At 34.7% G+C, this 27,398-nt stretch overlaps 1 protein-coding gene across 3 annotated transcripts in view; it reads left to right on the top strand.

Moving 5' to 3' along the window:
* The window catches only part of LOC124366998, a 413,006-nt gene that overhangs the window by 378,014 nt on the left and 7,594 nt on the right, over window positions 1-27,398 (top strand). Inside the window, exon 1 of one of the 3 annotated variants that reach the window (XM_046823654.1) lies at window positions 24,540-24,806. The exons of 1 other annotated variant lie outside the window; for it this stretch is intronic. In XM_046823654.1, the coding sequence (XP_046679610.1) occupies window positions 24,800-24,806 (7 nt within the window). In that variant the 5' untranslated portion in view covers window positions 24,540-24,799. Of the gene's footprint in view, window positions 1-24,539; window positions 24,807-25,290; window positions 25,791-27,398 lie in introns of those variants that run through there. One more of the 3 variants, XM_046823656.1, reaches the window with a different exon arrangement.

Below are 27,398 nucleotides of genomic sequence, written 5' to 3'. Positions count from 1 at the left end.
TGAAATACTCATATTAATTGAAATTTTACATACATAACTTGTATAACTAACAAAACGATCTTACTACAGAAACTTCTTACTCTTGTAATTTTAACATTTATGTTCTAAATAAAAAGAATAACTCATGACATCTTGCATGAACTCGGACACTTAAATGAGTGTGGAACTGGCAAGGAAGTATAATTTGATAATCAAAAACTGCCCGGACTGCCAGCTCTGGTTAAATGATGCGAATGTTCACTATAAATGTCTCCGTAAATAAGTTTGGTGTTTGTGGAACTTGGAATCTACCTCGCAAACACCTCCACACATTCTCCTCTCCACAAGCACCCCTAGTGTTTCATTGCTTCTAAGGAATCTGATTCAGTTCAACAGGTTTCCTTGGGCTGCAGTATAATAAACGGCCACCATCATAACCGAATTATCGATATTCTTGATTATCTAAAACTACCGAAACCAAAATATCGAATTATCTGAAACTAACGAAACAAAAATATCGAACTGAATTACGATATAGGTATTTCAAATTATCGCATAATTATTTTTATATATAAAAAAATTTATGATTTATTAATGATTAAAATCCTATCTAGGCTATGTATATTTATAAAATGTAACAATAAACAGTGGAACATTTAGTTTCTTTTACTGTATTGAGGTATAAACGTGTCTGACAGCTTTGTGACACAAATAACACATATACATCGCCATTATACTCGCGGCTATAATTCAAATACCATACACATGATGTTACTTTGTTTGAATTAATTTGTAACAACATTGTTATTTAATACATTAAAAAGAACTAGCAATAATTAGTTGTAAATTAATAGAGTTCAAATGTAAATCAACATCCAATAGTATGGATTAGTATGCGGTAGTTAGGTATTTCTAATCAAATCAAATCAAAACAAAATCGTTTATTTCTAAAAAGAAATAAACTTAACAAAACAATATATTATTATATATTCATTGTATAAAATATACAATTACAATTTAATTAAAAACATTATTTAATTATTTGAGAAATATTCTCACATGGGCTACTAAAGTCTGGTGCGTGAGAACGAGTCACCACAAAGTACTCGATTGGTATTTCAAACCGTAAAAAATTGTGTTATATCTAAAAGCCAATTAAGTAATAACAAAATAAAGTCAAAATAATGTTTTATAGAATGACAAAGAAACTTAAAGTGTTAATGCATCTAGAGGAAATCCGTCATTTTTATAGTCCTTCCAAACTCATTTCGTTGACGACTTGCCAAACAATTTTAGGGTTATTACAATTATTGTTTAATTTTTGTCCTAAAAGTAGTTCTTTTTTGTAGTCTGTCTTATAAGTCTGTCCAGTCTGTTTCCTGTATGTCATGAAATAAAGTTTCAAATCAGTATTAAATGGTTGTTTTCTCAAAAGCTTACTTCAATTTACCTCTTTTCCTGATAGACCGTACTAAGCTTTCTGTAATCCAAGGTTTCAGTTTACGTAGTTTCGGTTTGGACTTAGTAATATTTTTATACGCGTTGTCCGTACAGTCTTTTTGTAGTAGCTAAAATCAGATAGCGCTAGTATTGAGATCCGCTGTGTCAATAACATGAGTCCAGTCACACCCGTTTATGTTATGTTGCAATTTGTATTTGTCTAAGATTGTAGTTAGTGGCAATTGGATAGCTTGGATTAGACCGAGGGTAATTTATTTCAACGTTTAAACACAATACTGTAATGATCTGTAATATTATTCGCTGTAACAGCAGTTTTAAATCTGATCATAGTTATTGTGCTTCACAAATATATGGATCTATACAAGTATTACTGTCCCTACGACTCTAGTCGGTTCCGTAATACCACACATAAAACCAGTCTCATACATCACGTCCAAGTAACGTTCAGTTTTGTTATCTGTTTTAATTAGGTTTGCATTGATGTCACCGATAAGAATGTATGTTTTGCTTTTATAAGTATTTGAATAGTATTGGTTTAAAGCGTTAGTAAAGTTGTCTATGTCACTGTCATGAGTCCTGTACAAAGCGATTACGTTACATTGTTTGTTGTTATACATAAAATCCAGGCTGAGTCCATACACGTCGCGTCGCCAGCTATACCTCTCGCACCGACACACACACAACACACACACACACACACACACACACACACACACACACACCACACACACACACACACACACACAAAAGCGCGCGCGCGCTCATTCGCGCAAACAATAACACACCTCACCGAGCCAAGTCTCCCCCAATATAATGAGGTCCAATCTCGTATTCATGCCCTCTAAATAAATCACTAAATTGTCGAAGATTTTATTTAAAAACTTTTTATATTTAAGTAGAATATCTTAAGCCCATTTTCTGACAAAAAAAAAACTTGTTTCATAATTATTCTCTATAATCTGACAGTCAATCCTTGTATATTTATCCAAAAAGTCGATCATTTATTCATTCTACCTTATATACAACATAGCGCAAAGACGCAGGAAAATCAAAACGACAGACAGACAGTCCAAACCTCTCCCGCCCCCCGCATCGTTATTCCATTTTTCAAATATCGGCACCAGTTCGAATAATTATTATAAAAAAAAATACAGTACTCAAAACTACAGTTGGAAGAGTATATGCCTCATTATAATCGATAATTTGTTACCCAGATTCGATTTATGTTGGTAGCCGTTTACAATACTGCAGGCCGTTCCTGGATCTGTTGGTGGTTAAAGAGTATCTAAACTCAGCTCACGCTTATTGGCGGCGAGAGAAATGATAAAATACAGAGATCCCGTTTTGTACGCTTAAACGTACACTTAGTACGAGATTATGCAAACGTGGACTAACATTTTGAAATATGATGAAGGCAACACTACATAAAAAAGAACACTTTCTATGGCAACCTTCAGCTTAAAACCTTATATATTTCAGAAAAACTCCCAACCTCTTTACTTAGTACTGATTGATGAAAGTAATGAACTTGATATAGTGTTAATTGTAAACCTATTCCTCTATCAGTTGATATACGTAATTTACAAAAATGTTTTATTTTGGAAGGCATTTATTAATCTCATAACATGAACACTTTCAAACTTTTTATTGTGTCTTTAATTTTTGAAAATAAAATTTTGTTATAAATGTATAAACATGATTTTAATATGTAAGGATCAAGAGCGATCACAAGTCTAAAAAATATAAAACCTCTGAAGTACCCATACTATATAAATATGAGTATAATCGTTATGACACTTTTTCATATAAATTATTGAAAGTCTTGTAAACCGAAGATCAGATCCGTACGTGACTTAGGCAATACTAGTTACTGGTAGAAGATCATATTTATTGATACTTATTATTAACTTGTACAGCTAATAAAATCAGTAACAGAGAACTAAGTAAGTAAGCGGTATGCCTTTAATATCATAATAATCACGTTACCTTAATTAATATCATATAAACTATGCTCTAAATAAAGACATTACTTTTCGTAAGTTTTTTGTTTTACGGCTTTGCGTCTTAAGATACTAAGTAAAGAGTGCTTTAAAACAGTAGATAACAATATTTCAGGTTTAAATTCATTAAGGAAAGAACTTGGTGATTGTTTGTCTAGAGTTAATCGATCAATGGGGTGACGCCACATATAGCAAAAACTGTTCCCACATTGTAACTCTGTACGCTTTGTTCACGACATCATATGTAATGTAGGAGGATCTCTGAGAACATTACACGTACCATTGCTACCTCTGTTACAATTCAAAGCTTTATTTACTAATTAAAACTTTATTCATAAACAAATTTATACTTTTATGGCAATGTAATGGAAGTGTGGACATGTTCAACTGCTATGACGTCAGAATCGAGGAAATTAATCGAAATCTGATATTGATATATGTTTGTAAAAGTGAGTGTTTTATCCAGGACTACTGATTAGGATTGATTTTTCTAATACTAACGCAAGATACTAAAATCCAAGGCGTTTGTAAAATAACGTAAAATATGAAATATTGGTTTCTTATAGTTAATTTTGCATGCGTCATACAGACGAACAGAAACAACATGGCAACGGTATTTAAAACCATTTTAGTATAACTATTTATGTTTGTATAGCTTAAAAAAATATATATATATATAATTATGCAATTATTTTAGCGAATTGTATCTGTATGGTAAAATTTAACTTTTAAAAAATATATACAATCCCCTCCCTCCCTTATAGAAATATTATAGTTCACTGTTTTAGATAAAGGACGAGAAGCACAGTTTATTAATATCTAAAGTGCGAATTAAACTTCTGCGACAGTTTCAGGAACGAGTCTCTGTTTAGTCGTAGTTAATCAATTTTCAGAGACTTACAAGATTCAGGACACCAAATATATGAACAATATAAACATAATAATAAAGTCAGGCCTCATTATAAAACAATAGTTCTGACCTATAAAATTAAACTTAGCGTGAATATAAAGAGTATTTGTATTTAGGAATTACATTGTATTGATACTGGTAATGCGAATTCATTAAAGTAGTATTTTGATGAATGGCATGGTTAAGTTCGTGACAAAATCACAAATATCACGATCACGTATTCCTGAGTTATAACAAAATCCGCTTCGGTAGCCAATTTATTCCCTGAGCTCCAGTAGGTCGGTAGCTGGCAACAGAACAGAGCAGTCAATGTGTAATGATGTAGAATGTACAGTCTGACGTGTGCAGTGTGGCGGCAATCCTTCACCTCAGCAGTGATCTCGTACTTTTCTTTTCTTTTTACTCCTACATAATATTTGTACTGTTATGTATGAATTAATGTTTGCGTCCATTAGCTGAGCGATAGCGAAGCCTATCACTCGAGGGACTGTCTGTATGTCAATACGATATCTCTGAAACGAACTGGTTTATAAAATTGAAAATTTCACTTCTATATAAGTACCACTGATGGTGCATGTCACTCCATGGTATGTAGCTGAACGTTAGCGAACATTTTACATTTGGCTTTATGAACAACCATGATGGCAACGAGAGAGTATTCATAGAGTAAACAGAAAAACCGCAAAGTGTTGTCAATGTTAAAAGCCTGTTACAATACAACGTGATTTTAACGTTCGCAGTATCCTCTTTACCTCACTTGAGTTTTATTATTTGGATATTACTGTGAAACCTATCTTAAAAAACAAAAATGTGAATGTATCGTGTGGCAAGATATTTCAAGGAAGAATTCGTTTGTTGACTTTAAATTTTGTATGAAACTTCATTTATAAGTAGACAAGAATAAGTTATATGGTATTATCATGGTGGATGTTCAACTATGGAGTTTGGCTGAGCGTTATTGAATCCATTAGGCTGTAAAATTTCTTTTCTGTATTGCCTGTTTGTCTATCTGTTCCCAGGTCAACTCGAGAATATAATGCGCTATAGATTTCAATTTTTGCAAGCAACCTTAGCGAAGCCTGTTACGCGATATGTTATGTGGCGTTATCCTACCATGCTATAGTAGACCAGTTAAACACAAGAATACACATTAATATAAAAATGTATAAGACTTAAAATTCTGGTAAACAACTTTATAAGTGGACTAAACAATACGTAAAAGTACTTGTAAATTAAAATATGTAGGCTAACGTATCTTTGTATTGTATTTAGTTAACTTGTATAACTTTTTAAAATAGAATTCTACTTTCTAAACTATATGTTCTAAATCCTGTTACGCCAAACTTGTAAGAAAACAGTCTCTAATAGGTGAGTCAATTTTAAATATAATCCCTTACGCTACACATTCCTGATCAGTGACTAAGGCCAGACTAAAGTCAAGTTAAGTAGTTGTGAATAAGAGGTATTAACATAAATTATTTGTATTTGTGTGTATAAGAAAATGAATCTCTATTACTACTCTGCACGTTTTAAGATCGAACCACCACAAATTAGAAACTGGGATGGATTGTTCGTTGGTAAAAATAACTTCCCAACGAACGTCCTACCCGGTGATATATCGCACAAGCGGGCGGACGGTGGAGTTGTTGATCTGCGTGATTTGTGTTTTGGTTCTGTTTTATCCTCAGACAATATTAAACCCTTATCTCCTCCGAGGCAATAAATTAAAGCTGTTAAATTTACATTTAGCGCTAAACAGCTTAGGTTCCTGACACTTTTGGAATGTCTGAGGATGTGGATGCGTTCTTTAGAATACGTAGATAAAATACACAATATTAAATGAAAAGAGAATAAAATAATAGCAACAATCACTTTATGTATCCATCATAACGTAGTCATCACTTTATTTCTAAGCTATATCAGATTTGGTTCCTAATTAACAGAAACATTGTAAACGTCAATATTATTGTGTGGCCGGTCACAAATTTCTTTGGTATAGAGCGTAAGTTAGTACAACGTATCTTGTTCAATAATCCTTGTACCACTTATCTACCACTAAATTTATTGTTTGTCCATATACCTATAAACGATAAAAATTTACTTTCACCAGTACAAATTCAAGTAGTAATAAATATAAATGATCAGAATATAAAATCCGGCAAACCTGAGAAAAATTAGATAGCACCTTTACTACATTCATTAAGTTACATTGATAAGAACTGGATACGGAGTACGACGTAGTAACAGTTATGAAGGACAGTATTCTGGTTAAACTGTAGGTTTTCATGTATGATACAACCTGATTATACACTGTAATTAAATGTTATGACCCTAGATTATGTAACAGTGTATGAGAAGATATGTCACTCAATGTTGAAGGTCTGTTACCGCTAGAAACCATTCTGGCTGCACGCTATCTAGCAGAAAACGGCAGAAACATTGATTATAAATATACTACAGATATTTACATTTTGTTGTATTGAATAGCTTGCACGTCTGTGAGCACTTCTGGTGCAAATGAATTATATTTTCGACGGCAATGTTGAGTTTGCCTTTTTGCTAACAACAAGAATGCATGAATAATACAACAAAGGTATATATTTATGACCATTGTAATTTACTTCGGTCTTAGAACATTTTCGTGCCATATTAGATTTTTCCCGATCAAGAAAAAAATATATACATAGATAGGTCTGAGAAGCCTAATTGTGTCAAAAGACAACTGAGTTGGGTTTCGTGACAGTTGTGTAATGCATAGTGATGAACAAGAACTGTATACTTAATATTTTCTAAGAAGTACTGTTAGAATTAAATGTTTTCTAAAACGTGTAATTTTCTTATTTCGATTAAGTCTGCGCTCTACAGCGAGACCACGACAATTTTAAATAAGAAATGTTTTTACTATCAAACTTACTCTAAGCATTCAAGATTATAAATGTAAGCAAATTTAATACTATAAAATTATTTGTACATATGGTCGTGCTGTCACAAAAATGTTTACACAGAACAGTTGATTACATTTAACAAGTTCTTTCAGTTAATAGGTCGCAAATTTTGAGACCAAGATGGGATTTTTCACTGCTCTTAAGACCAGTGGGCGTATCCCGGAGAGGTTTTTCGATATAAGAATAAGCCAACCAAGAGAATCTAAGAATATCCATTTGAGATTTTAGTACATTTAGTGCAGGCTGGCGCACGCAACAACGCACAAAAATAACCAATTTTAAAATTGAAATCACAAAAAATGAGATCATTACTAGGAGGATGAAATGGATTACAACTATATACGAAAGATTTAGCGGTCAAGTTATTTACACCATACAAAACTATGGACATGGATGACAGTGTTGAGTCAGTATACTGAAATAACTATCCGTACCAAACCTGTGCCACGTTTAAAAAAATCCATACATCACATTTAATAAATCCATACATTTTTACTAATATTGTTATATAGTTCACGAAAAGACTGAATTTTATATGAAGGCCATATTTGCATCAATAGTATGGATTAATGTTGTAGCGATAAGTAAATATATCAGACTCAACTAAAATTGGTTTCGCTAAACGTCTACTGTTACTTCCAATAAGAGAGTCAAAGAGACCAGATGCTGTACTCTGCCGTGGTGCGGTTTGTGGTTCGTTAGCCTCACAATGGGCTGATTATGGTTGTTACAGTAACGTTAACAGCGGTTACATTGTTGTTTTATTTGTGGATACTGCCATTTCAAGAGGAAAAAGATAAAGATATTATAAACCTTGCAAATATAGTCATAGTTTAACGTTTTTTACATGTCGAAGATCCTGAAGAGATGATTTTTATGATTGGAAGTTTCTGTCAATAATCTGATTTTAAGAATTTAATAAAGTAACCTACCCTCTCTCCTTCTTCAGTAACAAATTCTTAACAAACGATATAGTAATATTAGTCGCAGTACTCCAAGTTTATTTTGAATTACATTTTATTTTGCCTACCTCTTAGCACATCACCAATAAAATAACAAAAAATCCATCATTGTAAACCCACATTTCTTTCCAGGGATCCATTAAATTATAGAGGACAAAATACCAAAAATAGGTACTACTAAAGTTTTAATATAAACCTTTATATTGACCGATAAAGTTGATTTTGGAACTGTATATTGGAATTTAAGCAATACAATTATAATTTTTAAAATGTTATACGAATTGTATGAAACACTGTCATAACTGTTGTATTTCAGTAGTATGCTGATTTACACACATTCATATCTTACAAAATTAATATTACTATTCCAGTTAATAAATCATAGATCTATACTATTAAAGTTAATACAATGTTAATAGATCTATGCTTATTACCACCATATGATAATTATTTTATCGGTCAAATACAGCAGACACGTAATTTGTAGTACATTCCAGCATAGCCCGTGGAGCAGACTCTTAATTTTACAGTTAATTTTACTGTTAATACTTACACATGACACTATATACTCGTATTAATACTCGTAAAACATATTTCCTAAGGACAATGCAAATTCAACTAGATTATTTTCATAAATTATAGTGATTTTATATTATTGTATATTATTGAAGTATTCATATTTAAATATATTATTCTATGCAAAATTAGTACATTAACCCTTTGTTCCTAAGCGGTTCAGCGCGTGACTAAAGAAATATGACAATATGACCCGCTACTGAAATTTTTATTGTTATATGGGTTAAATCTTTCACAACAAATAAAACAAAATTTCTATAGAATCGTCTTGTGGATAAATTTTATTGCTTATATTATATACAGACAACGGAAAATAAGTTAGTAACCTATTACTTTAGCATTGCGCGTATGAAGAAAGCTTTGCTACTTGCTTCGCTGAAACAAAACGAGTTTGTGCTAACTGGGAGTTTCAGATTCTTTGTTCTCGCAGGAAACAACCCCTTAAGCAAGTTCAGTTCACATAACTTGTGTGTAGCTGTGACAATGAAACGCGTGTCACATCTTATTGCTGTAATACGGTCTTACATGAAGCATGGCTTTCAAATATACACATTATATAACTAGACTTAAGCACCTGCTACATTCCACCAGAGAGAGAGGAGTACAATGCGACTGTTTTGTGCAGTTGTACGACGTCCTCATGGTAACTGATCTGGATGTACAGTTGTAAGTTAGAGTGGTAGCTCAATCGCTGTACTTTGATTACTTTTTTGAGCTTGCTTGACCTTCTTCCTCAAGGTTTTTTTGCCACCTTAAGAAGAGGAAGGGAATAAATTCCAATCCTCGAAATTATTTTCTATTTTTTTTTTAAATATACAGCGTGGTATTTTTTTTATTTAAATGGGGCACCATTGGGGTCTTTAAAAATATCAATCTGACCGTAAACTTTAATTTAAAGGGTAATATTTAAAGCGTCTAACATTTTAGGCCTATCCTTTAATGTAAATTATGTTTAGATATTATTAATTTTATGTTTGGATAGGAGTTCATATTAATCATACTATTATTATGGGTTCTAGAAGCGGTTTATGATTATAAAACATTGCTGTAACCTTAGGTTTGATATGTCATAGTTATACATAGAATAGCATAGGTATATGCCATATTAAGTGAGCCCTTCAAAAGATTTTGAATTAATAATAATTTAAATTTTATGTTAAGGTCCCCTGTACTTTTAGAAAGGCAAATCGCTTGTGTTTGTTAGTGACATAATTACTTTTGAAAACACTTAATTTGACATGAATAAAGAAATTATATTTATTATACTGATTTTCTTTATCAATAAAATAAAACACTGTCTAAGCTGTGTTGAAAACACATGCGAAACGAATTAAAATGTCTAAAAACGGATGTAATTCGCACAACTTTAGAAAAGGCCAATAACTTATATTCGTCATATTACTTTATAAATATTTAATATCTTATGCAATTTGTTATTATTCTTAAAAATGTCAATGTTTACTCTAATCTGCCAGTAATAAACATTTTCATTCTATAATATGAAATTACTGACCTGTAAATATCCACAGAAGGAACGTTCGTAGTTTTCAAACAGGCTATAACGAACACAAAACTGTTGCATGAGATTTATTTTAAAAATAAAATAAATCTCAATTAAAATTAAAAACATTAAATAATACACATTAAATTACTTAATAAACCTATTTAAATTGTTTGTAAAATATTTAGGTCTAATATTCACAAATTAAGAAAGACTATTTTGCTATTGGAAAGTGTTTTTTGTATCCTGCCAAGCACAAACATGTTGTTTATGATGCTTTTTAGATTTTACAAAGAAAAATCTAAATTTTTAACTTTCCCAAACAGACTTGTTTTTGCCCCTCTCAGAGTGTTTTGACAATGTTTATACATTTTAAATTTACATCTGACGAAAGAAAGTATATGAAATAATACAATAAAATATACATGATGTATGTGATTTTTTGCGTGTGCATTACTATGTTGATTTGTTATACAATGTTTAATGACATCTTTATATAGATTACAATACAAAGAATGCCAATTACTTAACTCGAAACTGACAAGTGCAACCAATATGACTTATATATATTATTATTGACTTATATATATATATATATATATATATATATATATATATATATATATATTATATATATATATGACTTATACAACCAACAATATGACTTCATCGGTATGTATATGGCCTCATACATGTGATAATCTCACTATAGTCACTAGTCAAATATTTATTGTGGGGACAAAAAGTACGTTTGTATAGCAAACGTCAAGCATTTAATAATTTCAACACACATGCCACAACGGACTGTCATTTACATATATACATTTGTAAACACACCCTGCTCTTCATTTTGCAAGCTTTTGATAAGATGAACTCCTGCCTGTGAGGGCAAACGTTCATGAAATACCGTCCTGTGTCTCCTGGTTCGGTACTTTTCTATAACTATTGTCTTGTACGAGTGAATATCTCGTCCGTTGGTCAAGATAACTTAAACATACAATATGAGGTTGTTTCTTAGACACTTAGTAGTCTCTAAATTGAAAAAAGGTTTCGATGTTTTGTTAATTGGCCCGAGCGACACTGTAAATTGTTGTTTTGCAATGATGCTTATCACTTTTGAGCTGTATCCAAAATATCCTTACTAAAGCATACATTTCATTTATTATTATAATAAAATATGGATTGTAAAATGTTTAGTGTATTTTCTACAAAAAGGGTTTGCCAAAGAAGATTGGAGGTTAATAAGAGAAAACCAATTAATCAGAACAAATCTCACAATGACGTAATTACTTCTTTTCTCTTGATGTTCCACTGATTTGTACCAGAGTGAACATTCTGCAGTGTGATGCAACAGCCCTGCTTTCATACGAAGTAATCTATAACGACAAGAGATGGTCTAATTGTATGAATTAAATCAACTTTCGAAATGGAGCCACAATGAAGTTTGATTTTAGACAGTTTATGTTTTAATGTAATTTGAAATTATTGAACACTGAAAGAAAACGAATTAAAACATGCTCTTGAATATAGTAATAAACGACACTGTTGAATGTAGTAACAGTGACGGTAACCACTGACTCAACATTACACTTACATAATTACTATTGTTATAATTTACTTGGCACTGTCAGAGTTGTCTGGCTTTAATGTTCCTATTCACTTAGAGGCAAGTACAATCGGTGAAGACCACTTAAAATTAATTAAGCCTGTGGCAAGCACCGAAATCACAATTTATATAATATTTAAGCGCTGGTGTATGGGAGACATCTCCAGGTGGAAGTGTGAGAGTCGGCACAGAAAGTGTAACAGCCAGGATTAGGGTATTAACGCTACACCTGTATTGTTGCCGGTGATATGGAGGCTCTCGCTGGTGTATGGGAGACATCTCCAGGTGTAGGTGTGAGAGTCGGCACAGAACGTGTTACAGCCAGGATTAGGGTATTAACGCTACACCCGTATTGTTGCCGGTGATATGGAGGCTCTCGCTGGTGTATGGGAGACATCTCCAGGTGTAGGTGTGAGAGTCGTTACAGAATGTGTTATAGCCAGGATTAGGGTATTACCGCTACATCCGTATTGTTGCCGGTGATATGGAGGCTCTCGCTGTTGTGTGGGAGATATCTCCAGGTGGCAGTGTGAGAGTCGGTACAGAACGTGTTACAGCCAGGATTAGGGTATTAACGCTACACCCGTATTGTTGCCGGTGATATGGAGACTCTCGCTGGTGTATGGGAGACATCTCCAGGTGGAAGTGTGAGAGTCGGTACAGAACGTGTTACAGCCAGGATTAGGGTATTACCGCTACACCCGTATTGTTGCCGGTGATATGGAGGCTCTCGCTGGTGTGTGGGAGATATCTCCAAGTGGAAGTGTGAGAGTCGGCACAGAACGTGTTACAGCCAGGATTAGGGTATTATCGCTACACCCGTATTGTTGCCGGTGATATGGAGGCTCTCGCTGGTGTATGGGAGACATCTCCAGGTGGAAGTGTGAGAGTCGGCACAGAACGTGTTACAGCCAGGATTAGGGTATTAACGCTACACCCGTATTGTTGCCGGTGATATGGAGGCTCTCGCTGGTGTATGGGAGACATCTCCAGGTGGAAGTGTGAGAGTCGGTACAGAACGTGTTACAGCCAGGATTAGGGTATTACTGCTAGACCCGTATTGTTGCCGGTGATATGGAGGCTCTCGCTGGTGTGTGGGAGATATCTCCAGGTGTAGGTGTGAGAGTCGGCACAGAACGTGTTACAGCCAGGATTAGGGTATTAACGCTACAACCGTATTGTTGCCGGTGATATGGAGGCTCTCGCTGGTGTATGGGAGACATCTCCAGGTGTAGGTGTGAGAGTCGGCACAGAACGTGTTACAGCCAGGATTAGGGTATTAACGCTACACCCGTATTGTTGCCGGTGATATGGAGGCTCTCGCTGGTGTATGGGAGACATCTCCAGGTGGAAGTGTGAGAGTCGGTACAGAACGTGTTACAGCCAGGATTAGGGTATTAACGCTACAACCCGTATTGTTGCCGGTGATATGGTGGCTCTCGCTGGTGTATGGGAGACATCTCCTGGTGGAAGTGTGAGAGTCGGTACAGAACGTGTTACAGCCAGGATTAGGGTATTAACGCTACACCCGTATTGTTGCCGGTGATATGGAGGCTCTCGCTGGTGTATGGGAGACATCTCCAGGTGGAAGTGTGAGAGTCGGCACAAAACGTGTTACAGCCAGGATTAGGGTATTAACGCTACACCCGTATTGTTGCCGGTGATATGGAGGCTCTCGCTGGTGTATGGGAGACATCTCCAGGTGGAAGTGTGAGAGTCGGCACAGAACGTGTTACAGCCAGGATTAGGGTATTAACGCTACACCCGTATTGTTGCCTGTGATATGGAGGCTCTCGCTGGTGTATGAGAGACATCTCCAGGTGGAAGTGTGAGAGTCGGCACAGAACGTGTTACAGCCAGGATTAGGGTATTAACGCTACACCCGTATTGTTGCCGGTGATATGGAGGCTCTCGCTGGTGTATGGGAGACATCTCCAGGTGGAAGTGTGAGAGTCGGTACAGAACGTGTTACAGCCAGGATTAGGGTATTACCGCTACACCCCGTAATTGTTTGCCGGTGATATGGAGGCTCTCGCTGGTGTGTGGGAGATATCTCCAGGTGGAAGTGTGAGAGTCGAAACAGAACGTGTTACAGCCAGGATTAGGGTATAACCTTAACACTCACATTGTTGCCGGTGATATGGAGGCTCTCGCTGGTGTATGGGAGACATCTCCAGGTGGAAGTGTGAGAGTCGGTACAGAACGTGTTACAGCCAGGATTAGGGTATTAACGCTTAACGCTACACCCGTATTGTTGCCGGTGATATGGAGGCTCTCGCTGGTGTATGGGAGACATCTCCAGGTGGAAGTGTGAGAGTCGGCACAGAACGTGTTACAGCCAGGATTAGGGTATTAACGCTACACCCGTATTGTTGCCTGTGATATGGAGGCTCTCGCTGGTGTATGAGAGACATCTCCAGGTGTAGGTGTGAGAGTCAGCACAGAACGTGTTTACAGCCAGGATTAGGGTATTAACGCTACACCCGTATTGTTGCCGGTGATATGGAGGCTCTCGCTGGTGTATGGGAGACATCTCCAGGTGGAAGTGTGAGAGTCGGCACAGAACGTGTTACAGCCAGGATTAGGGTATTAACGCTACACCCGTATTGTTGCCGGTGATATGGAGGCTCTCGCTGGTGTATGGGAGATATCTCCAGGTGGAAGTGTGAGAGTCGGTACAGAACGTGTTACAGCCAGGATTAGGGTATTAACGCTACAACCCGTATTGTTGCCGGTGATATGGAGGCTCTCGCTGGTGTATGGGAGACATCTCCAGGTGGAAGTGTGAGAGTCGGTACAGAACGTGTTACAGCCAGGATTAGGGTATTAACGCTACACCCGTATTGTTGCCGGTGATATGGAGGCTCTCGCTGGTGTATGGGAGACATCTCCAGGTGGAAGTGTGAGAGTCGGCACAGAACGTGTTACAGCCAGGATTAGGGTATTAACGCTACAACCCGTACATTGTTGCCGGTGATATGGAGGCTCTCGCTGGTGTATGGGAGACATCTCCAGGTGGAAGTGTGAGAGTCCGGTACAGAACGTGTTACAGCCAGGATTAGGGTATTAACGCTACACCCGTATTGTTGCCGGTGATATGGAGGCTCTCGCTGGTGTATGGGAGACATCTCCAGGTGGAAGTGTGAGAGTCGGCACAGAACGTGTTACAGCCAGGATTAGGGTATTAACGCTACACCCGTATTGTTGCCGGTGATATGGAGGCTCTCGCTGGTGTATGGGAGACATCTCCAGGTGGAAGTGTGAGAGTCGGCACAGAACGTGTTACAGCCAGGATTAGGGTATTAACGCTACAACACCCGTATTGTTGCCGGTGATATGGAGGCTCTCGCTGGTGTATGGGAGACATCTCCAGGTGGAAGTGTGAGAGTCGGCACAGAACGTGTTACAGCCAGGATTAGGGTATTAACGCTACACCCGTATTGTTGCCGGTGATATGGAGGCTCTCGCTGGTGTATGGGAGACATCTCCAGATAGAAGTGTGAGAGTCGGCACAGAAAGTGCTACAGCCAGGATTAGGGTATTACCTGTACACCTGCATTGTTGCCGGTGATATGGAGGCTCTTACTGGTGTTGAAAGAGATTCCCAGGTGAAGTTTTTAAACATATTCTCTAATATTTCAAATTGTAAAATGTTGACATTGAAAATCCAGTAAGTTATTTTCTTATAATTTAACATTATATTATTATCCAAGATTTAAAATTTATCTGGCCTTTTCAAAGTAGACACGAGGTTTTATTTGGAAAAAATATAATTTTCAATAAAGTTATTATTAAAATATGTTTCTTATTGTCAGAATTTAGATATAATATTCAGTTTAAAAAAAAAATAATTGGGAAATATTCGGAAAAACAAACCATTTATTGGAAGAAATGAAACATTATCCGTATTGTCTACAGTGTATAAAGCTCAGCAGTACCAGAAAAGGAAGGCCTGTAAGTCCCAGGTTATATCCAATTCATTCACTATGCAATGGATGTCCATTACCTTTATTTATAAATTTTATTTGTTTGGGAGACCGATCACCTTCTGAGCCTTTATCTGCCATTGGCCATTGGCTTGTGCGAGGATCTTATCTAACAGAATGAGTACTGATAGAACCTGCAGCAGTCATATACAGGATTTGAACTCAGATCCAAAGTTTGACGCCAGACCGCTTACCATCGGTACTTCCAATAATATAACAACATTTGTATATTTTAATTTCAAACATAATTAGAAACACACACACACACACACACACACACACATATATATATATATATATATATATATGTGTGTGTATTTTGTTGAAGAATTTGTATTTTGCTAAAATGTAAAAAAGTTGATAAAATCATATTTTTGAGCCATATCATTATCCGCCTTGTTAACAATCGAAATAATTGATCACATCAGTTAATAGGGTATTAACGCTACACCCGTATTGTTGCCGGTGATTGATATGGAGGCTCTCGCTGGTGTATGGGAGACATCTCCAGATAGAGGTGTGAGACACAGAAAGTGCTACAGCCAGGATTAGGGTATTACCTGTACACCTGCATTGTTGCCGGTGATATGGAGGCTCCTTACTGGTGTTGAAAGAGATTCCCAGGTGAAGTTTTTTAAACATATTCTCTAATATTCAAATTGTAAAATGTTGACATTGAAAATCCAGTAAGTTTATTTTCTTATAATTTAACATTATATTATTATCCAAGATTAAAATTTTATCTGGCCTTTTCAAAGTAGACACGAGGTTTTTATTTGGAAAAAAATATAATTTTCAATAAAGTTATTATTAAAAATATGTTTCTTACTGTCAGAATTTAGATAAAATATTCAGTTTAAAAAAAAAAATAATTGGAAATATTCGGAAAAACCATTTATTGGAAGAAATGAAACATTATCCGTATTGTCTACAGTGTATAAGCTCAGCAGTACAAGAAAAGGAAGGCCTGTAAGTCCCAGGTTATATCCAATTCATTCACTATGCAATGGATGTCCATTACCTTTATTTATAAATTTTATTTGTTTGGGAGACCGATCACCTTCTGAGCCTTTATCTGCCATTGGCCATTGGCTTGTGCGAGGATCTTATCTAACAGAATGAGTACTGATAGAACCTGCAGTCATATACAGGATTTGAACTCAGATCCAAAGTTTGACGCCAGACCGCTTACCATCGGTACTTCCAATAATATAACAACATTTGTATATTTTAATTTCAAACATAATTAGAAACACACACACACACACACACACACACACACATATATATATATATATATATATATATATATATGTGTGTGTATTTTGTTGAAGAATTTGTATTTTGCTAAAATGTAAAAAGTTGATAAAATCATATTTTTGAGCCATATCATTATCCGCCTTGTTAACAATCGAAATAATTGATCACATCAGTTAATATAGATCTTCAGATATAAGCCATGATTTAGATATCACGAAGGAAACTTGTTATACGAAAAGGATGTAATTTGTAAAACTAGTTTTATTTTAGACATACATAATCATGTAAAAAAGTTATAAGTCACACAAAATTAATTTATATCCTTTCACCATGTAAAGAAAAACTGAAATTGTACACACCTTGATAATTTATGTTTATTTTAATACATAGATATTATAGTCTCGTGTTTTGACTTGCATTAATTAACAAATTTAATGGTTTCTAAACTGCTTGGCCTTTCAAGCACTTGGAAAAACAGAGATATTAATTCAAATATCAGCTGTTCGTCTCAAACTGTGACTATAGTTTGATCCTAGTTGTCCTATAGCTAGGACTATTGGATGATTGCCTAGCTCCAGAAATAATCTGAAGGTCGGAGAGTCTGTGCTTGTGATGATGTAGACCACTTAACCTATGTTGGGGTTTTAGCAGAGGAAACATTTTTTATGCAGTATCAGGAACTCGTATTGGTGCTACTGTACAGATTTAAACACTTGGTGTAGTAGTATCAAAGGGTATGAGGGTTGCAGTGGTAACACTGGCTAAGACTGTTGGATGATTGCCAGCTCCAGAAATAACCTGAGGGTCGGAGAGTCTGTGCTTGTGATCATGTAAACCACTTAACCTATGTTTGGGTTTTAGCAGGGCAAACATTGTTTATGCAGGAACTCGTATTGGTGCTACTGTACAGATTTAAACACTTGGTGTAGTGGTATCAGTGGGTATGAGGGTTGAAGTGGCAACACTGGTTAAGACTGTTGGATAACCGCCCAGATCCAGGAGTAAACTGAGTGTCTGAGAGTCTGTGTGAATGAAAATGAACTTTCAAAACTTTTCCTAATTATTTATTTTTTTAAAGATGATGGTTTTTATTTAATATGTATGTAATTGTGTATTTAGTTATGGTGTGGATTGTCCAAACCATATTATATTTTCCGACAAAGATGTACCTTCAAAGTAATACTCAAGTAAAATACCTAATCAGGTATGATCTAGCATTTAAATTTGATGAAAAATAAATGTTGAATTAGACAGAACATGTTTGGTACAGTTGAACCACGTGTTTCTGTGTTGTCAGAGCGCTAACATGTAGTACTGTGGGTTAGCTATGTGGTGAGAGTACTGACAGTTACACGCCCTCGCTTTGATCACTCTACACGACACACAAACCAATATTGATATGCTTTATGTAATCAAAACTGTAACCTAAGGCACTCCGTTTGAGTGAAAACTCGAATAAAAATACGAGTTCTGTTCGTTACTTGAAATAATGTACTTTGGTTGAAGTCCTTAGCTAAACTTAAAACTAACAAAAAATATTATGGGCGTCAAATTTTTAACTTGACTAGTTTGTTATATAAACCAAAATGATAATGTTTAAAAAATGTTAGATATTTTTAAAGTAAGTTTTATTCTTACAATTTTTCTATATGCCATAATCTGTCAAAATGGCGGTCGTATAAAATTTGGACAATAAATGAGTATATTTCAGTCATCATGCATCGTAGGGCATAACAAGAGAGAGTTTTAGAATTCTCAGATAAATTTTAGTGTTAGAACTCACGTATCTTCACAGATTTCCAGGTAGTGACCGTAAAAATGTATAGTAATATACAGTAACGTTGTGGGAATAACTTTTGTAACCTGTTGTAATTTATAAACCATTTAAAGTTACTTGCATTGGATATTTCTGGACGAAACGAGTCACTGTTGCACTAATGAATCCTCTGGCGAGTCTACACGATGAAAAGTACTAGGACAGTATTTTAAATTGCTTGAACGAGTTCTTTACCTGGTATGGAACCATACAAAATTCAAAATGGCGACAATTAGCATTTGCGCATAATTGTTATCCTGGGGTATTTCAAAACAAAAATCAAAATTTACACTTTTTATTAAACAGTTAAGTAATTTCATGTAAATTTATTAGAACTAATCTTTTGACGGTTCATAAAGTTTTAAAGATGGCACCCGTTCAATAGTTTTAGAAGAAACATTATGTAGTTATAAGTGAATATATTTCAAACAGAGATTCATTACAACCAAGTCAAGTCTAAGATCATAATACGTGATAAAAATAAAAAGTAGCATCAGCTTCTGTAGTAAAAATACTAATCCCACCTAAAAACATCAAGCAACACATCTGTAGGCATTAATTTTAACAATGAGTGGTATTTATGTTCATTGAGATATATTGTATCTCGCAATATTTATTATTATCTTCACTTTAATGAGTGTAATATGTAAAGAAATGTCGTACATAGAAGGTTGTTCAGTGTCGCACATAGAAGGAAGGTCAATGTAATACGGTAACTCATATGGTGGACAACAGGTGACTTTATAAGGGCGTAAATCATCTAGAGGGCTAACATTGTAGCGCGGACTTTATATGTCCTCCCTCTGTATGTCTTACCTGTCACGCCTAAACAGCAGTACTTACTGAGATTAAGCTCTGAAACTGCACTTGTTGCACTTAGGTTCTAACTGACATGATGGCGAATTTGCAAACTAATAAAACTACTTCACTAAGAATTTGATACTCCTAGTTTGAAATTGACAATAGAAGGATTTTGAGGAGAACAGGATTATTCTCGACATTTGCCATTGTTCAATCACGCAAGAAATCAGTAGTTTCGGACATAAATTATAAAAAAGGAACATGGAAACTCCTCCCCCTCCTTTTTGAAATTGCTTGAAAGGAAGTAAAATTTTGCCTAAATGTTGTTTGATGAAATGATGGTAATTTTCAATAAACGTTTACAGTGAAATTACATACACCTTATTAAAATATATTAACCAGTTGCGATGGCTTAGCAGTACATAAAAAATACAGATTTTTAGAATCTACTTTAACAGAATAAACAGTGCGACTAGCGTGCAGCAGCTTATCCAAAATATTATGTACCTCTCCCCAGCTAATAAACAAAACACTATAAAATAATAGGTAATACATAATTAAACAAACGACAAAATATAATTTACAATAAATATGGGTGTAATATAAAGTCATACGAAAAATTCCACACAAACAGCTAAAACAATAAGTAAAATAATTTTGTAACAAATTTATGAAAAAGAAATAACAATACGAAAATGCTAACAAACTAGTATATTTTAATAATAAATTTCTGAAAATAAAAAAAAATAACAAGAATGACATTGGCTGAATCATATTAAGCATACTGTTTAATAGTACTCAAATTATTTATTTAAAATTTATTAAAAAACAATAAATATACTAAATAAACTACCTCGAGATATGCATCAATTTTGATGTGTCGTAAAAACGAAAATCGAACTGATTTAATTTATTTTTATACTTAATTAGTTAACCAACATAATCTAAAAAATATATTAGACGTATTTGCGCATAAAAAATAATAGTCGTTAAGGATTTTGAAACTTTGTGTTATTAATAAATTGGCTTATTTATTACTACAATACAGGTGACAGAGAAATCCATCACAGATTTAAAATTACAGTTTTTCTAGTATTCAGATCACCTAAAATATTTAAAACATACAAATGTTGCAAACATGTTGATTTGATAACTGATATTGCTATTATTCTATTTAAAGTTAATAAAAATGTTTATCAGAACATGCATAACTAAAGAGTAAATTTTATACATATTAGCAGTTGATTTATATTGGTGCATGGTACGAGTGTTTTAGAATTTGCAAAGAATGTTTGTTCTGGAGGCCCGAAAAGATGATAAAGTTAAGGTTGTTGCTTTCAACTTTAATACTTTTCACGCTTAAGTTAGGACATTTGTTCTTCTGTCAATTAAATTAGAATGTAGGTTTTCATCAAACTTTTGGGTGTAGAAATATCTGCTGCTTTTATTTTCTTTACCACAGTTTTTTTTTTAGTATATAAACATATTTAGTATCTTGAGAATGGCTGTTTCATAGCAATAACAACTTTGTACGAAAACATGAGATTTGTTGGAATCTTTTTACGTAATGTATTTATTTTTAACCTTGAGCAAACATATATTTGTCATCGTACATTTCACAAATTTTGCATACAACTAAGTGATACACGGACACGAGTCATATCAGTGCTCATGTCCGGGCAGTGTAGGGGCGTCAGACTTTTGAGTCTAGAATTAGTAATAGACTCAAAAAGTTACGTTCGAATCATGTCTGTGAACGCAGTACTTTTTTATATAATCAGTGTTGCTAAGCTTGTAACTGTGCCAACCCCGACATTGACAAGATCCTCGCACAGAGCCCATGACTACTATACTTGTGGCCCATGAGGACGGGCAGAAAACTTGTTGCTCTTACTTTATATATATATATCGCGTTTTCGTTGCAATTGGCTCAGAAATGTAAAAAGTAAAGATAATCTTATCTTTAGTATCTCTTTTCAGTTCTTAGTCGTAAATTTTAGTGTAATTATGATATATTTAACTATTGATATTTTATTAAAATTTACTTAAAAATAAAGATTTGGGTGGAAACCGTTAATAACAGCAAGTAATATAAACTTTTGTGCAGTTATGTAATTACTTAAATTTATAGTCTCAAATAAATTGTTGTTTGTTGGGGGGGGGGGGGGGTGGGGGGGGGGGGGGGTGGGGGGGGGGGGGGGTGGGGGGGGGGGGGGGTGGGGGGGGGGGGGGGTGGGGGGGGGGGGGGGTGGGACGTTATGCTTTTAATATTTTTGGTACTTTGGGATTATACCGACCACACCCAGACATGAATCGTTATTTCACATTTCGTTTTCTACTGATTACTAGATTAGCGTAGAACAATATTTCGTCAATATAAAACAGGAATTGTCTTATCGCAAACCCCTCCCCATCCTCAGACAGAGGTCAAAGTCGAGCGTCCTAGTAGATAACGTGATTGCAGAGTCTCGCCGCCCGTTCAGCTGGTGCATCGCTTTGTTGTACTTCCGTGTTTTACCTCTAACATTTCTCCAAACACAAAAATTCAACAAAAACATACATTTACCAAACTAAACTCTTTATTAAAAAAACACTAAAAACTTGTTTTTATTCTTGATCACATTCCGCCACCCAAAATGCGAGTGCCTCCGGCCATCAGCGCGGGCTTTGGCAGCACCTTCGGTGCTGCCCCGCGCTGATTGTCGACGAAAGAAAAACATCCCTCGAGATAGTACCTATCAGTAAAATATCAAATTCTAGAGGGGCTAATCAGAAATATAAATTGAATTGTAATGGAAAGGCAATTATGTACCGTGCAAATCACGTGATGCCGCGCGGTCTGTCGTAATCAGGATTCTCGAGAAAGATAAAGATAACAGCGACAACAATAACGATCACAATACCTGGAAATGCTTGTAAGTTTGTAATTTTGTAATTGAAGAGTTGTTTTTTCGTTCTATCATGTTTGTTTCTATAAATTTCTATTTTTGTGTTCTTCATACTAGTGTGGTCAGGTATAATCCCAAAGTACCAATATTTTAATGTTCTGTTTGTGTCTCGACGTCATTCTGTGTACCATGTTATCTGCGGCTGGGACTGATAGTGTATCTGTTCTCTGAGTGCTCCGGGGCTGTTGCAGTGTTTCACAAGATATCGTGTACTGTAGTTCGAGTGAGTGCTTGTCAGTCATCGTTCAACTAGCCACTAGTTCGACAAATCGTAGTGAATTGTGTGTGTCAGAATGTTTTGTTGGGTACATGTTAAGAGTTTACATTTTGACCGCAGCGCGATTATTTCCTTTTAATGGTAAGTGTTCTCTATTAATGTCCATTTATATATTAATATTGGGTTTTTACATGGTTTATGAAGTTTTTTACACTTTACATACATTTCTATACATAACTTTTCAATTTATATTTCGGATCAGCCCCTCTAGAATTAGATATTTTAACGATAGGTTCTATCTCGAGGGATGTTTTTCCATCTTTGACATCAGCGCGGCCAGCAGCAGCACCTTCGGTCAGAGCCACTTGTCTCAACCTGATAATAACTAGTTAATGTATAACTCGAAATTAACATAAACATCCTTCATTTGGGTCAAAATTCTGCTGATTTAAGTATTAATATTCATTTACATTTCCAAAGATGGTGGCGCATCTGATGACTTCATCACAAGGTTGCATCATGGTCACGTGACGCCCAACACGTATATACAACATGGAAATATTGCATGAAAAGTAGTTACATTTTTATGTTCTACAACTTCGTAATTTCTCATTTCCATCCCGTGAAACCTTATATTGTTTTGTTCAGTAGGACGATTCCAATAAGTTATTAATGCAAAACTCGTATTTTGCCGCTCAGGCCGTTACTTTCACAATTACCATATTTATTTTTGTTGTGCAAGGTCCCGTCAATAACAATATAAGTTAAGGCTTATCTATCAGAAGATGCTGTGGATATTTTTCCAATTAAATTATTGTATTTATTTTTTCTTTGGCCATTTGGCCATAGTAATTAAAATGTTATATGATTCTATAACTTAGGTCTTACTTTACAACTAACTGTAAATTGCTACATCTTTTACAGGCTGTATTTATACATATATAAATCGGCTTATAATGTACATTTTTGACCTGATGATGATAGTAAATCATATGCCTACCCTTTAATGTTACTGCTTGCTTACTTTCCCTCCTGCTAAAACATTTTAGTAGGCCTAGGATTAAATGACCTGGTAAGGAAGTCTCAGGAAAGTTTTACAGCACTGAATTATCTGAATAATTAGTCTTTAAATAGGCTTATGCTTTGTTTCGTGTTAACTAGCCTAAGAATTTTTTTAAGATTGCTTGAACCTTTAAGATTATGTCAACATTATTTAAAGCCTTAAAAACGTACAAAAATTTTCTTTAATATTAGGGCAGAGTACTATAAGCAAACCTGGATTTTATATCGCTTAGTACAGACTAATAATCAGATATCAGTGAAGTTGCTAGCTGAAATAGCCGGAGTTGCTAATCATAATTTTGATATTATTAAAGTATCCTGCTGAACAAAACTCTTATGTTGTTTAATATTGGAAATGGTAATGCAATTTTGTGGTTATATCTGTGTAAGCTTATGCTTTCGTTCATGTTATCTATTTTTTTTTTTTTTTTTTTGCAATACCTGCACACAATACATCAGTTTATCTGAGTGTTCTGTGGTCAGAACAGTTTTGTACAGCCTCAACAACCGTCTCATGTAGAGCCTTCACTGACTTGTGGATAAATATAGTGTCCCTACTTAACTACCTGCGTGTTAACTCTAATATTGACATTTAGTTTGGAAAATTACGTACACGTTTGAGTGTGGATTACATGAGCAGTTAAATATTACGAAATTAATCTATTCATTTTTTAACTGTTTATTGTGTTTATTCAGAGTTAGAGTATGAGTTTGTTGTGTGTTGTTTTGAATTCAAGAAATATATTTTTATGTGATCGGAAGTTGCCAGATGATTTGTAAGTAGAGGAAACCTTATATCATTTGTGATTAACATATTGCCATACAAAGCCCAGATAATTTAGACAAAAAGATTTCTTTATTATTTCATTTCCTTTCTGAGATATTGGGTTTAATGTTAACTGTGTTCGCTTTTTAAAACAAAAAAAAACAATCAAAAATGAGACAAAAAAATGTTAGGTTTGACTTGTACTAGTGATGTATATTTTTTCAAATTCCTTATTGTTAAAAGAAATCAACTTTGAAAATGTAATTAAGATAGGGTGCCAAGTAAGTAAATGAGAAGTTATTTTCTTTTCGGTGACATGTTTTGTTTAGCATTATCAAATGGGAAAACGTTAAAATTAAAGTGCCATAACTAAAAACATTTAAAATCTTAAATTTGGTGGTGTCTCGTCTCGTATCTCTATGTATTGTATAGAACAAACATACACGTTTCATAATAATCCGAGGAGTGGGTGAAATAGTATGGTTAAACTGAAGTGGAATGATCCAGAATTTTTCTTGCAAGATAGTAGAAGTTACGTTTAATATACTAGATAGTTTCATACTGTTTTTGTTTTCATTAGTTTATCGTAGTTTGTGCTTAAAAAAGTCTTATTCTAGCTGGAGGTTATTTATAGTTAGGTGAATTTACAATATCTTGATGCTTAGTCAAGTTGTGTTTTCCTGCTCACAGTATTGGCCATGGGAGGCATTCGTGATGAGATTAAATTTTATTTTTAAAAGTGGTAGCTACTACCTAGGGGGACGTTATCGTTCTTACGTGCAGATGGCCGGCGGCAATAGTGTCAGTCCGATATAAACTTAAATTTTCATAAGATAAATTAACAAAAACTTTGTTTATATGAGTCAAAGTCTTTCCAATTTTAGTATTATTGCTATTTTACATATCTAAGATGGTGCCAACCAAAAAACCAAACAGTTTAGTTTTCTAGTGTAAACTGCAATTTTCATTTAGTAGATTTTCCAAGTCTCTTTTGGTAAGTTTAAAATATTAACAAACTGAAAATGTATTAAGGTAATTGATACAGATGATTTATGTTAGCTTAATTGTTCCATTAATTAGCCAATATTGGTTGACAACACTGATACAGAACTCAGTCTGCTTCACATACTCCCAAATATTAAAAATGTAATGACCGCTGGATGCATTACAGGTCAAACACAAATCTTTATTGATCATAAACCAAAACATTGCATAGATCTTTTATTGTCTGTATATAAAAATTTATTCCATTAAAGGATTAGAAAAGGAATTTACCTTAACCTAAAAATGAACCTGAAGATGGAAATGTACATTGTACGAAATAAAAAAAATATACAAAAGGTTTATTATTGTATATATACAAGGAACCACCAGAGAGTGCAGTTGGCGGCGACCAATAGAATGGACTGGCCTGCGCGACGTTGCCACACAACTGCCGCTGCCGCGCGGCACGGCTGGCGCATTGTGGCTGATAAACCGCTGCGCTGTCACAACTAACACTGATACTGAACATTTAAAACTTATCAGTATAATTGAAAAACAATATTTAAAATGCGTTGACAGTTTGCTATATTTAAATTACTTGTATAGTTTATTAATGTTATTACAAACTAACTATCGATTAAAACAAACAAATCGTCCCGTCAGTTAGTCAGAGTAAAGTACTTGCTTATTTCCATACGATACAACAATCTTTTCAGTGATTTTAAACGATTACTAAACACACACAAAATTAATATACATGTTGCTTATATTGGACACTGTATGACGGAAATTTGTCAAAGACAGTTTTTTGAAAAAGTTGTAAACGTTGTAAATAATACGTCGTTCTCCACTATGTAGGGTTTTTTCACTTACCGCTCTTACTTCCGGATGGCTGTGCACTTGAACAAACATAACCACACTCTATTTTGTCCAAATAAGGAATCACAATAACAAGTATATTACAATTTACACAGAAAATAATCGGTACACTTATAATAGCTACCAATAAACAAACACTTAAAAACACGAAAAACGTTCACCAACAGTAAAAATTCAGCACAAAATAATATACGCGTACTGGAATTGAAGAGAATGCAGTATTTTCAACCGCCAGTGATTAAGCGACAATAGGCACTGACTGACGGTCAGGAGACCGGAAGGAGGAAGGGGGTGTTTCTTGGAAACAGTATGACTCATCCGTCTGGTATTACCCACCACTGCTGGCTGGTGCGGCTTTTGTTTACAGGTATTTCACCCGTTTCCTCCACATTTTCACTCGTCTGACATCATCTTTTATGTACTGTGTTCAAATTTCATTGGATTTTATAGAAAACCGTTACTTTAGAATTTTATAAGAAAGTGCATTCATATTATAAAAAAAACTTGTGCTGTATGATTTTTTCAACTATAGCCAGTTTAAATATTTAAATCACCCACGTGTGAAAACAATTTTACATAGCACAGATTCAAGACTATTAATAGCCAGGTAGGAAAAATGCTTTCTAATGGTTATAAATTTATGAGTACCGAAGTGCGTAAAAAAAAAACCGTTGCGGCAACAATTCCCACCGTTATGTACTGAATAAGTATATTTATGCAAAAGAATATATATTTCAGA

Source organism: Homalodisca vitripennis, chromosome 7 (assembly GCF_021130785.1).
Source record: "Homalodisca vitripennis isolate AUS2020 chromosome 7, UT_GWSS_2.1, whole genome shotgun sequence".
Classification (NCBI taxonomy): domain Eukaryota; kingdom Metazoa; phylum Arthropoda; class Insecta; order Hemiptera; family Cicadellidae; genus Homalodisca; species Homalodisca vitripennis.
This window is presented reverse-complemented; position numbering and strand designations above follow the sequence as displayed.